Genomic DNA, 12934 nt, shown 5'->3' with positions numbered 1-12934 from the left:
TCCCGTACAGCACATACAGGCGGCTTCCGAGTCTGTCTCTAAAGCCAAAACTTCTCCCCTGCCACTCATTTCCTGCTCTCTAGGGGTTAAAATTATCTTTTCTAACACAGCAATCTTCTCTACAAAATGAAGACCAGGTGGCTGAAGATTAATTACCATCCAGTGTTTTAATCTAAAAGATTCCCTCACTGGCACACATCAGCTGTCACTTGAAGTGCCTTTGCATCTCCCACACAGCACAGGGCACGGGAAGCTCAGGTCAGACCTGAAACAAGTCACAGCTCCAGCCATGGTGTTTCAAGCTCCCATCTCCCTTCCACTCCTTTGCAGTCACTTACAAATTGATAAAGACCCCAGATGAGATGTGCTGTAAGAGGAGAAACAAACTCCATCTTCTACCTCCCATGTACAGTTCTTGAGGTTCTTTTACTCTCTCAGGGAAGACACACAACTCTCAGAACAGCATTTACATGAGTGTTCCTGGTGATGTACAGACATGCAGGATCTGGTGAGGAGGATGATGGGAGGGCTTGTTTTGGTTTGGTTTTAATCCCACAGTTCAGTGAAATAAGGGCAGAAGGATCCCATACAATCAGACTGGCTTAGTCTCCTCCACTCCAGCTTCAAGCTCTTTATTTCTTCAGGGATCTGTGCCACTGAAAGAAGGCTCCTGTGCACAAACTAGTTAAGTATTTTATTGACTGGCAAATCCAGCTTATGGAGTTCCTACCCTATAGTTATGTCTTAACAAATATTTGTGCACCACACTGAAAGCCAGACGGCTGAAACTAGACAGGAACCAAGGCTGCTAGTTAATTCCCATTTCTTCTGTTCACATAGATTCTGTATTTCAAAGAAAGCATGTGCAATCCTTAGGTGCCCTAGTGATTAAAAATGTCCAAATCCTACACAGGCTGGAGGGGATGGGCTGAGGCAGAAGAAGAAGAAACAGTCAATCAAAGCTGTAGATATTCCCAGACTCTACATTCCTCCCTTATATAACACATATCATCAGAGAGTTCAAATGTGCAAGTACACTTCAACAGCTCTACTAGTTGGAAAGTGGCACAATGTCCTCCTGAAGCATATCTTATCTTAAAATTTAACAGGTCATTTCTTCCACATTCCCAGCTTCCAAAAAACCAGAATTTTACAACAGCTGACAAAATGTACACAGGTAAATCTTCTGTGATAAACCACAGAACAGTACATTTCACCTTCCAGCTCAGGTGGATGAAACCAGGTCTTCCAACTAGACTCCCAAATTATTACAAGCACTTGAACACACACAAACTTCCCCTGTCTCATCTACCTGATCAAAAATTACTCTTAAGAAAATACACTTCACAATTACCCAAGGTTAAATCTCTAATAATAGTCTTCAGAGAACATGACCTAGATATGTCAAGCATGATCAGAGAGACACATATCAAGACATCCTTTAGTTAGTTAAGAGTGCCAGGCTTATTTAAATCTCCTTTATCTGTTCACACCTTGGCTTTTGTTAAATTTCACATCATTTCTGTAAGCGAAGAGTAAAGCTGTTAAACTTGTGAATCTTTTTTTTTTTTTTAAGTTACCAATGTCTCTCCTTCGCTATCTCTATGTCATGTAGTCAAAATAATAATCACCACTTATCAAAGCCCTACAATTATGTAAAAATAGAATAATGCTACTCACTTTTATGAGCAGGTACTGTAACACATCAGATCATGTACAGATGACCAAAAGCCAGCTTTTACCATTCTGACAAGTTGGGAATTCAGACACATTTGTCAGTATTAATATATTTCTGTTGCAGCTCTTACCACACAATGAAAACCACATCTGCTGCAACAAGCCACAATAGCTTTGTCATTTGAAGTTTTCTCCTACAATATATCATTTAAATTTTAAAAAGAGAATATATACTTACTAATCCATAAGACAAATTATTAAACTAATAAACCCCAATCAAATTTTTAACTGTCCAAGTAGTAGAGTGTAAAGAAAAAAATGCTGCAGTTAAAAAAACCTGTGTGAATATAGTCCTCTTTCTACTGTATGTATTTTACAAAATCAAGGAGTTTTAATGTTAAAATTCACTCATTTATCTTGTGCTTAATTCAGATTTGTATCTGTGGTTTACTGCTGTGGTTCTGACAGGGACACTACAAGACAAAGAATTCGGGAAAGGAGAGCTGGAGGTAAATTCTGCTTGCCTTACTAAGCAAATCATCCTGTTAAGGTCAGCAGAATATACAAATATTAAAAAAAAAATATAAAATCCAATAACAAATAAGGACAACATGTGCTTTCTAAGCAGAGTGTTCATCCCTGTAATAAAGATTAAAAAAAATACAGAAGGAAAAATACCTTCAGAAAACTGCAGTACCATACAAAATGAGCACTTCTGAAACAAACTCTTTGTGTATATCCAGGCTCTCCACATTTCTCCATACTCATCCTCAAACTTTCAAATATCACCATCCCAGTTCTCCTCAGATCACAAACACCTTGCAATTCTCTCTATCTACATCATCCTGCCATAGTTTGTGTGTCCCCCAAGTAATTTCTCTCTCATTTCCACCTCCTTCCCATACCAGTTTCTACAAGTGCTCCCCAGCCTTCACCTCAAGTTCCCCATTATCTCATGCCAGCAACCCCCAGCCTCTCCTGGTTACAGCACAGGTCCCATGAACACCTTTCCCCTCCTTTTTCCTCTTGTCTCTTAAGAGTATTTCATAACTCTGTCAATCAAACACAGTAATTAGTTTTCATTGAGACTTGAAGTCAAACCTAAAGTCAAATTAGTTTTGGAAAATAATATCTATTTTTCTTCCATATCACTGGACACCAAAATTATTTTTAAAGCTTATGCGACTTTACTCATGTAATAATCAGTACTGAACAGATTAATTTTCAGAGCGTCAAGAAACTGGAAAAAAACCCCCCACTTTCCTTACATACAAGCTATTATACACTTACTTGTTCAAAAGAATATTCAAGTACATTTACTTTCAGCACTTGCATTCATGTATTTTGGAAGTCATGAAAATTGTACAGTCCTAATGAATATAAAATTTTAGTTATCATAAAGTAGTCCTGAAACAATGCACCATACAGAAGATATTGGTCAAATTACATTCCCGTTCCACAGCTGCTTGCTGCATTTTATTAATGAGCTGTAATTCTCTATTTACAAGTGTTATCTAAGGAGATTTATGATCTCCCTATAGTTGCTATTAAAAATCAGCATCATTCTCACCCTGCAATGTCCTGTTTCATTTTCAAATTTAAACCACATTCAAAAACCAGTTTAAACATTAACTAAATGTGAAAAGCATGTGCTAAAGATGTCCAGGTAGTACCTCATAATCATATGAATTTGTTTATAAATCATTCTGTTTCAGTTTTTAAGCCAGAAAAACAAAAGAGAAACACCTAAACCCATTAATTATAAGCTTGTGGTCTTGTTAAACAGGAGAACTGCAAATATGCAAGGAGACACAGGCTCAATTTTGGCAAATAATTAGGTGTGGAGAAAAACTGGTGTGTGCACACAGTAAGAAATGCACTGTTTTGTCTACAGTAATACCCACAAAGCATGAAAAACTTTCATAACATGCTGGTATTTACCTTGGTGCTGACCCAAAACTACAGAAACTTCTCTTCTTCAGTTCAGGAAACAACACACTCACAGAAACTTAATTTAACTGTACAAGTCTTGTTTTGGCACTCTTGTGGGTCTCTTCCAGCTCAGGATATCCTATGATTTTATGAATTGCTGTTTTTCCACATTAAGTTTTTAACTTGATAAAAAGAACACAGCTATTGAAAACTATGACGGAAATAAATTTAAAAAGCAAGCAGTGTCCCCCAAAAAAATAAAACCCAGGTATATAGTACAGGAATGATATGAGTAATTTTCTGTTTACCATCAGGTGTATTTTCATGAGAACCACTCAAAAGTTTAGTTCTACCCTTAGAAGTGTTTTGCTTTAACTGGATACAGGAAAAAGGTCTAACAACCCTACAGATGCCCCTGTGCTGAATTCCCATTGTACTGTTTTCCATTTTCTTACATCACCAAAAAACCCCAAACCACCCATGCAGTGGGTGAAACAGTCAGCATCAAAGCTAGAGTGAGCCAAGTTACCACTTGCTTACACTGCACATATTCTATTCCATGTTATTAGCACTTACATTCAAGAGTTCTCAGAGTCATCAACAAAATGGAAATGAAGCTTTGAAGCTTTGCAGATCAAAGCAAGATACCTGGATTCATTCTGCTGTCCTGCTACTGCATTTCCTGTTTCTCCAGAGCCAACATCTAATGGTTTCCTTTTTGGAATATTTTTTGACTATATACTCAGAACCCAAGTTATCAGTAGTTCATCTTCAACACCCCTGCTCATTTGAGGAGCCTTCTCACAGCAACCCCAAAAGCAGGATCCACAGCATATCCACAACATCTGCTCACCTGTTGGGTTTGTGTGCAGGGTTTTGATAGTGGGGGGCTACAGGGGTGGTTCCTCCAAGAAGCTGCTGGAAGCTGCCCCCATGTGTGACAGAGCCATTGCCAGAAAGCTCCAAGACGCACCTGCTGCTGGCCAAGGCCAAGCAGTGCCACTGACAGTGGCAGTACCTCTGGGATTATGTATTTAGGAACAAGAAAAAAACCTGCACAACTGCAGCCAGAGAGAGGGGTGAGGATGTCAGACCACTGTGGATAGAGGAAACTACTCTGCAGAGCAGCAGAGACAACATGCAGTGAACTGGCTAAAATCCCCATTCTCACACCCCTGTGCTGCTGTGGGGAATAAAGCTAAGCCCAGGAAGAAGGGAGGGGTGGAGGACAAGTGTTTTAAGATTTAGTTTTTATTTCCTATTATCCTACTCTGATTTGATTGGTAATAAATGAAGCTAATTTGTAATCCCTCCTACCCTAGCCCAAATATATACCCTGGACCCCCCCTCAAGGGGCTGGACTCTTTCCCCAGTGTCCTCCTGCCTGGTTGTCTCCCTGTTAAGCTGATCCTTCTCCTGTATCCCTGATCTCTCTGTTTTGCCCACAGTAACTGATGAGTGATCTCTCCCTGCCCTTATCTCAACTCATGAGCCTTTTGTTGTATCTTTTTCTCCCCTGTCTAGCTGAGGAGGAGAGTGATAGAGTGGCTCTGGTGGACACTTGGTGTCTAGCCAGGACCAGCCCACCACATCTGTGCATGCAAAACTCTAAGCAGGAGGAAAATGCCTTAGGGCTACACTGCTCTCTCCCCTCAATTTTTCCATGTCATGGGCTGGTGTTTCCCAGCACAACTTGGCAATTGCAGCATCGAAGCCTTCCAGCTACAGCACAAAAGGCCACTCATCAGAGGATCCAAGAGTCACCAGCTAGGCTAGACACACACAACAGTACCCAATTCTCTAAAGCAGAGGTAAAGGTTTGGGCAGGAGAGCATACAGAACTGCACTGAAACTACAGCACTTCTAACAGGGAAACAAAGAGAGCTTAGGGCAGGGCCAGCTGTTTGGAAACAGCCAAGAATATACGACAGGGAAGGCAACGGGATTGGAGAGTGCAGAGGAATTCTGTGGGTGAGAGAGAAATGTTTTTCAATGAAATTTGGGAAACAACATGATTATTTCAGCCAGGATCCTTAATGTTAGGAGAAATATTATACTTCAAAGAGATTAAAAATACTTCAGAATCTAATGCCTGAACAACTTGGAGGCAGCTGGCAGAGAAGGACAGGGGAGCAAGGAAAAGGACAGGAGTTGGGTAGTTTGCATTGAAGCAGCAACAGTCATTTTACTGTTAGGAGATGAATAGCCAACATTTGGGGTCACTGTCTTGTAGATGGCAACAACAGAAAATTCCAGAATGGATAAAACAAGACTATCCAGACAGTTTGGCCTTTGGGATGGGGTGGAAGATGGAGGAATATTCCTATGGAGGAATATTTCCTCTATGGAGAAAAAAACAAAAAAAAAAAAACCATGTACAGTCCCTTTGCCACTTCTGAGATTAAAAGTGTAAATAACCCACGAAAGAGAGGGAAAGAACAGTAAGAGTTACTAAGTAAGAGTACTTAATGCAGCCTTCCCCAGCCCTTGTTCTGAAACCTGCAGCTTCACCTATCCCTTCCCAACTCCAGAGAGTTTTCTCCTCTCTGCTGTAACTGCAAACACACCAAGCTTTTCCTTCACCTTTCACTTGCTCAGACACCAACAGAAGAAACCACAACCACAACCTCCCTGCTCTCAGCTACAGCCTGAACAGCCTCAGCTGCCACAAGGAGCACAGGAGAAGCTGGCCAAGGAGGCACAGCCTGCTGTGCTGCTCACTGGGAAAGGCAGGCATAGCTTTGGGGAGCTGTGGAGTTTTCAGGTGAATGGTTCGGCTGAAGGTGCTCAACAACTTTTTCAGGCATGTGCAAGCAGTCCCATAAATCATTCAGCTCCAGGCAGGTTTTCTTAGGAATGGCATAAGGTACAACCTACACAGAACAAGTCTCCTGCCAAACCTAAGTTTTACCTCCAAAGCAAAAAAGGTACAAGCACAAGTAAAAAAATAACTATAAAAATGTTTTAGTATGAACAAAACATTGTTGTGTTTCTTTCCTTAACACACTCAAGAGATGAGCTAATGAGTCAGGCTAATTTTGCAAGAGAAATTTCAGTTGATAGCAAGAAAGCTAGCCTGGGAAACAAGAGTCCCAACAGTTAATGTCTGAGAAGGCTACAAGCAACAAACAAAGCTTTACAGTGGGAAGGGAGAAGGAAGAGCCATGGCTCAAACTCCCCATGTAATTACAACCTGATTCCACCCTTGTCTCCCAGAAGAAACTATTCCTCCTCAATCCAATCCAAATTTTGGGAAGTAAGAACCAACTTCAAATAACAATTACTCTATCACACTCTATTTTATACAATGCTGCCCTTAAAAGCATGTCCATAGTATTTTTCAGCCAGTTCTTATATCAGGTCTTCCACATCCTATCTTTCACTGAACAGCATAATCACAGCAGGTATCTACCTAACACCACCATGGAGAGCATTGCCACAGCTTTTATGTTAAAGATGACACATAGTTCAATTAAGGAAGTTGTCCACAGCAAAAGGAAAGCAGTTCATTCGGGAAAAAAACTGTGTAAGCAGCTATGACACTACTCCCTGCCAGACCTGCCTTCTCATACCCTTCATATATTCTTTATTTACCCATACACTGACCAAGGATCTTCTCTCACACTTTCCAGTCTCAGCACTGCACAGGTGGGAGAGAACAGTGATGTTCCCAGCAAAGTGACTTAACTGCAGAACATGTTGCATCCTCTGGCAAAAGGTCCTTCCTGAAGAATTCACAACACCAATGCTGTCCTAATCAGATATGGATTCCCAGGGTAACAAGAGCCATCTGCAAAAACAGGGCTCTTGCAAACACATGCCAGAACTGAGAAAAGGTGTGGTTGTGTAAATTTGTGTACATTTAGTCACAAATAATGTATGGTGATACTCAGCACAGTCCTGTCAGCCACAAAAATTACCATTTCCTACCAGCTACCACTTGAACCAGACTGGCAATATTTGCACTGTTCCTAAGTCCTACCACGAACTTTCATATTAACCTAGTATTCATAGGTCATACAAGACAAAGACTTAATATTGCTTTGCTGTAATGGGCAACAGCAGCAATGCCAAGCAGCAAATGTGAAGAGACTGTTTTCCTTTTATTCAGGTTATAAGGATGCAAAACATTTTAAAATTAAAAACATATGATCCCAGGCATCACACCAACACCAGCCCTCAATGTTCCCTTCAGGCGAACAACCAATAGGCGACACAAATACTGAGATGATGTAAACAGTGGGGTGAGATTCACCCCCTAATGTTATTGCATAATTCATATAACTGCTTTAGCTACTATGATTGCTGCTGCTCAGGTATGTAGGAAACTGTTAAAATTGAGTGACAAAATTTACAGATAACTATCTGCCAGTACTTTCCTGCACCAAAACAAAGCACTCTTCACCTTTCATGAAAGGACACAGGTGTGCTGTACTTTATGAGCTCCTAACAAGATACATTGTTCTGTATCTGCTGCATGAAGTTCCCACTCAACTGAAACATCACACCGCTTCCAACAAGGCTCCTACTCATCTTACATGTCTGTAATCAACGTGCAACAGCCAGGCAGAAGTTTTTCCCGAATTAAAAATTAAAAGCTTCAGGAAGAAGCAGAACACACTAGTCAATGCCAAAACCACAGTTCATAGGGCTCCCTTCTTGGGCTGTTTGTAACACTGTGGCAGGTGAGGCCACACAGACACCAACCGAAACACAACTGATAGATACAAAGCTCTAAAAGCTTTGAAGTCTGTTTTGAAACTCACAGCTCCTTCCAACAAAACTAAATAATCAACACTGGTCACAGACCTGTGAGGTAGATTCCCTTAGCCATGCAAGTGTTAGCAGGGTTCACTGCTCCACTCTTGGCCACAATCACTGACCAAACCAGGATTACACTGGGAGTTTCCCGTTTCCAGCCCACTACAAGAAGTGACTCGTTTTCACACCCCTCTCCCACACACTTTTGAAGCACCGCTAATTCCGAAAAGTAAAACAACGTAGCAACACGGTAAGCACAGTAATGTATCCACAGCTGAAGAGGAGCGTCCAAAGCCGCTTTGGAAGCACTCCTCACCCAGCCGTGCAGGTGAGGACCAGCGGCGGGACACCCGCAGGGATGCTGCACTCCTGGACGCTTCTGCCTCACGCTGCAAAAGGCTCAACGAAACCAAGCCAACCCGTGGCTGCCCCGGGGGAGGATGCCGCCCGGCCCCAGCCCGCGGGAAGGCACCGCCACGAGCAGCCCCCAGCCCCCTCTCCGCAGTCGTTCCACTCCCCGGAGCGGAGCCGCGCCCCGTCCCGCCCCGTCCCGGCTCACCTTCCCCGGCGGGCGCCCGGCTCCTACATCTCCTCCCGCTTCTGGAAGCTGATGCTGGCGTACGCGCTCAGATCCTCGCCACAGTGGCCACTCCCGCGCTGCTGGCCCGGGGGCTTCGGCGGCAGCGGCTGCTTCGCCTCAGCGGGGACGTGTGGGTGATGGTGGCGGCGGTGGCCGCAGTCCCTCACCAAGTCCAGGTCGATGTAGTTGAGGCCGTTCTCCACGGCGGGAGCGACCCCCGGGTCCCGGCGGGCGGCCGCCTCCCCCGCGCCGGGCCGCAGCCACACGTTCTCGAAGGAGGCCGAGCTGTGCCGCTTCACCTCCTCGGCGCCCCCCCCGCCGCCGCAGGGAAAGGGTGCCCCGAGCCCGCCCGCCGCTCCGCGGGCCGCGCTCGGCGTGGAGGAGAAGGTCTCGGAGCTGTGCCGCCGCCGGCCGCCCTGCGGGTCGGCGCGGATTACCTTGGCGCTCTGGTTGCGGCCGGGGCTGAGGCTGACGCGGGTGAAGGCGCTGCCCGAGCCCAGGCCCCCCAGCAGGGAGGAGGAGCGCGGCGGCGCCGCCGACAGCTCGGCCGGCGGCCGCGGCAGCTCCGGGGACGCAGCGGTGGCGGCCGCCGGCGGGGGCTTTTCGGGGCCGGCGCGGCCCCCCCGCACCTCGGCGTAGCTGATCAGTCGGGCGGGCGAGCCGGGGGACGGGCTGTCCGCGTAGTCCGAGCAGGAGCCCCCGCCAGCCGCGGCGCCCCCCCGCTGCATCGCCACGTAGTCCCGGCCGAGCCGGGCCGCCCGAGCGGTGGCGAAGCCGGGCGGGCAGGGGGCCCGCGGCGGGCCCGGCTCCATGTTCATGTACTCCTCGGCGGCCTCGCTGCCCGGCGGCGGCAGGGCCATGCTCAGGGCAGCCGAGGGGAAGGGCGGCTTCTCGCCGGCGATGAACTCGATGTTCACGTACTCGCCGGGGCTCTTGGGCTCCGGGGGCAGCAGCACCGGGGGCTGCTCCCGGGCCCGCGGCAGGGTGCTGGCCTTAGGGCCACCCAGCGACAGCCGCGTGGGGCGCGCCAGGCGGCCCCTGGTCTGCACGGCCGTGTCCACCTTGCGCGGGGGCTGCGCTTGAGGCGGGGGGCCGCCCTCGGGGCCGCCGCCGCCGCCCAGGCTGTCGCTGCTGGTGGAGGACGACGAGTCCTCGGCCGCGTAAAGGAGGCGGCTGGAGCCGAGCGCGATGCGGGGCTGAGGGCTGCCCTCCTCGGCTGTCCCCGCCGGCCTGCTGCCGCCCCGCCGGTGCACGTGCTTGAAGGAGCGTGGTAGCGAGAAGTAGGAGTAGATGGGTTTGTGGTGCGCTACGGTGGCCGCCTCCTCGACCCCCGGCTGCCCCGCAGCCCCGAAGTAGCAGTCGGGCGGAGTGCTGGTGGTGGAGCCGCTGGCTGGGGACATGTTGATATAGTCGCTGCCGCCGCAGGGGAGCTTCCCTTCGTTGCTCTCCACCGAGAGTTTTGGGTGGTGGCCGGCACCATTCGTCCAGATCTTGCCGTAGCCCGCAGAGCTGCTGTCGGGGGAGTAGCTGCCACTGGGGGACATCATCATGTAGCCATTAGAGTCCACTGTGGCTGGAGGGTGGCGGCCACCCCTGCCAGGGTTGATGATCTGCTGCGGGGCCGACACACTCTTAGGGCTCATGGGCATATAGTCACCACCCTTGGGGGGCCCCCCACCACTGGGCACAGGGGCTACACCAGGCGACATGGGCATGTAGCCATCATCCGTGTGCGGGGCAGAGTTGGTCCGATGATGGCCACTGTCCATGTGGTGCATCTCCAGGCACTCCTCTGGATAGGAGTGAGTGGGTACAAAGGCTGAGTGGCGGTAGGAGGGCAGCCTGCTGCTGCCACAGGGGTAAGAAGGCAGCATCTCCGTGTACTCCTCAATGGAGGCCACTGAAGACTGTGAGGGTGTTTTCTGATGGGAGATGGTGGGTGAAGTACCTGCAGAGTGAGTCCGCTTTCTGAATGCCTTCTCCAAGTCGGCAACCTCCTCACTACCACCTCGAGGACAGCAGGGTGTACTAGGATAGCGGGGCTGCTGCTGAGGGTGGCAGGTGCGTGGGATGAAATGGCCATTGGGCGCTGCCAGGCTGCAGCAAGAAGAGGTGGCCTTCCCTCCCATGCAGATGTAGTTGAGGTCTTCATCACCCCGGGCAGGGGGGGTGTGTCCCAATGAATCAGGGGTTACACTGCGAAAAGAGCTGCGAAAGTCACACGGGCTTGAACCATACTCATCAGAAGAAATAAATCCACCATCACTAGGAGAGCCAGAAACTGAAGCACTAGATCTTCGTGGGAACAGGCAGTCTGAGGTGGAGCCGTGGCCACTAGTGCTGCTGGATGACAGGCTGACTGGACTGGTGGCTGAAGGAGAGCAGCGCGAGGAAGGCATTGGGATGGACCGGCTGTGGTTCAGTGGAGGATGGAGCCTGGAGTTGCCACGGTGTCTGTGTGAGTGAGTCCGGTTAGCACTGGGACTAACTGGGCTACCATCCACAGAGGCAGGTCTTGACATTGTGCCTTCCCCATCACTCGATGCTCGAACCCGGAAAGAGCTGGGTTTGCCACCTGTACCTCCACCACCAGCAGGAGAAGTGGCCGTGACACTCTCAGTCCTGGACCGCCGACTGAGCCCCACTTGGCTCGGTGGAGGGTTGTTGACATGGTGCCTGCGAAGGGGCACAGAGATAGGGTTGGAACAGTTTGAGGAGGATTGGCTCTTGCTACGGGGCCGGAATTCCTCGCTCATGGCTCGCATGGCCTCCAGGATGGTTTCATGCATGTTCTGTGCCACCACTGAGTCATCCACTTGCATCCAGAACTCACCAGGTCCAGTGACAGCTGAGCGTCCCACCTCAATGAAGAAGAAGTTCTCAGAGTGACCACAGCGGCGGATATTGAGCAGCTGCAGCACCACAGCAGCCGCATCTGAATTCAGCTTTACAAAGCTGATGGTCTTGTTAGTCAGGCACAGGCGGTAGATGCCAATCAGGTTCTTTGTCTGGCCTAGGCCCTTAGGCTTCAGAATTACTTGCCAAACTTCCTTAAAAGCTGGACCAGGGGCTACCTCACCATAGCTGTCCTCACCTGCTTCCCCCAGTCCCGTGCTGCTGCCTCCAAAAGTGACATCACTGTGGTGGTGGTGATGATGGTGATGGAGGTGATGGTGGCCCTTGGCCCTGTTGTGCAACTGCAGCAGCGCTTGGTACCAGCTCTCCTGCTCAGGTTCACTGTCAGCTGCAATGGCAAAGTGCTCGTCCTTGGTGTAGAGGGCCACCAGGTGCTTGTTCTTGGAGTCAGCCCGTTTGTTGATGTTGAAGCAGCTTTCTAGTGGGATGGAGCGCTTGGGGGCCCCTGACTTGTGTCTCCATTTCTTCTCATTCTCGTAATACTCCAGCCGGGCGGGTCCAGACTCACTGGCTGCCCTCAGCACGAAAAATCGTTTATGCATGCTCTTGGGTTTGCGCAAGTAACCCACCTTTCTGACATCTGAGAAGAAGCCCTCGTTATTATCCGTGGGGCTGGCCATGATGAGAGGTGGTGGAGTTGTTACTGCAGCTCGCAGTCTGCAAGACCCCAAAACAGCCAAGCCAGCCAGGAAAGGCAACCACCTAAAATAAAATTCATGCAACAACAATTAACAAAAAAAAAAAAAAAAAAAAAAAAAAAAAAATAAACAAAAAAAAAAAAAAAAAAAAAAAAAAAAAAAAAAAAAAAAAAAAAAAAAGGCAAAATAGCTCAGGATCCTCTTTTGAGAACGGGACGGGGGAGGGACAGAAGCAGGATGAGAGCAGCTGTTCAGTGGCAGAGGCAGCTTCCAGCACCAAATCAGAGTTTGTGTTGCTGTTTATGCCCAAATCGCGCTTAGACGCGTAAGCTCGTCCTTAAAAAGTCCAGTCCCGATCAGTCCAGACGAAAGTCTCGTCCCAAAATGAGCAGCCGGGAATGAAAAACGCATCTTCCCTTGCAGGGGTCGG

At 48.2% G+C, this 12934-nt stretch overlaps 1 protein-coding gene across 1 annotated transcript in view; it reads right to left on the bottom strand.

The window, feature by feature from the left end:
• Positions 1–12621, bottom strand: part of IRS1 (insulin receptor substrate 1) — a 48271-nt gene extending 35650 nt beyond the window's left edge. The window contains exon 1 of the mRNA XM_041475714.1: positions 8930–12621. Coding sequence (XP_041331648.1) covers positions 8953–12486 — 3534 coding nt within the window. The 5' untranslated portion in view covers positions 12487–12621 and the 3' untranslated portion in view covers positions 8930–8952. The remainder of the gene's footprint in view (positions 1–8929) is intronic.
• Positions 12622–12934: the final 313 nt, after the last annotated feature.

This window comes from Pyrgilauda ruficollis, unplaced genomic scaffold (assembly GCF_017590135.1).
Source record: "Pyrgilauda ruficollis isolate IOZ18807 unplaced genomic scaffold, ASM1759013v1 scaffold36, whole genome shotgun sequence".
Taxonomy (NCBI): domain Eukaryota; kingdom Metazoa; phylum Chordata; class Aves; order Passeriformes; family Passeridae; genus Pyrgilauda; species Pyrgilauda ruficollis.
The sequence above is the reverse complement of the archived record's forward strand: the minus strand, read 5'-3'. Positions and strand labels throughout refer to the sequence as shown.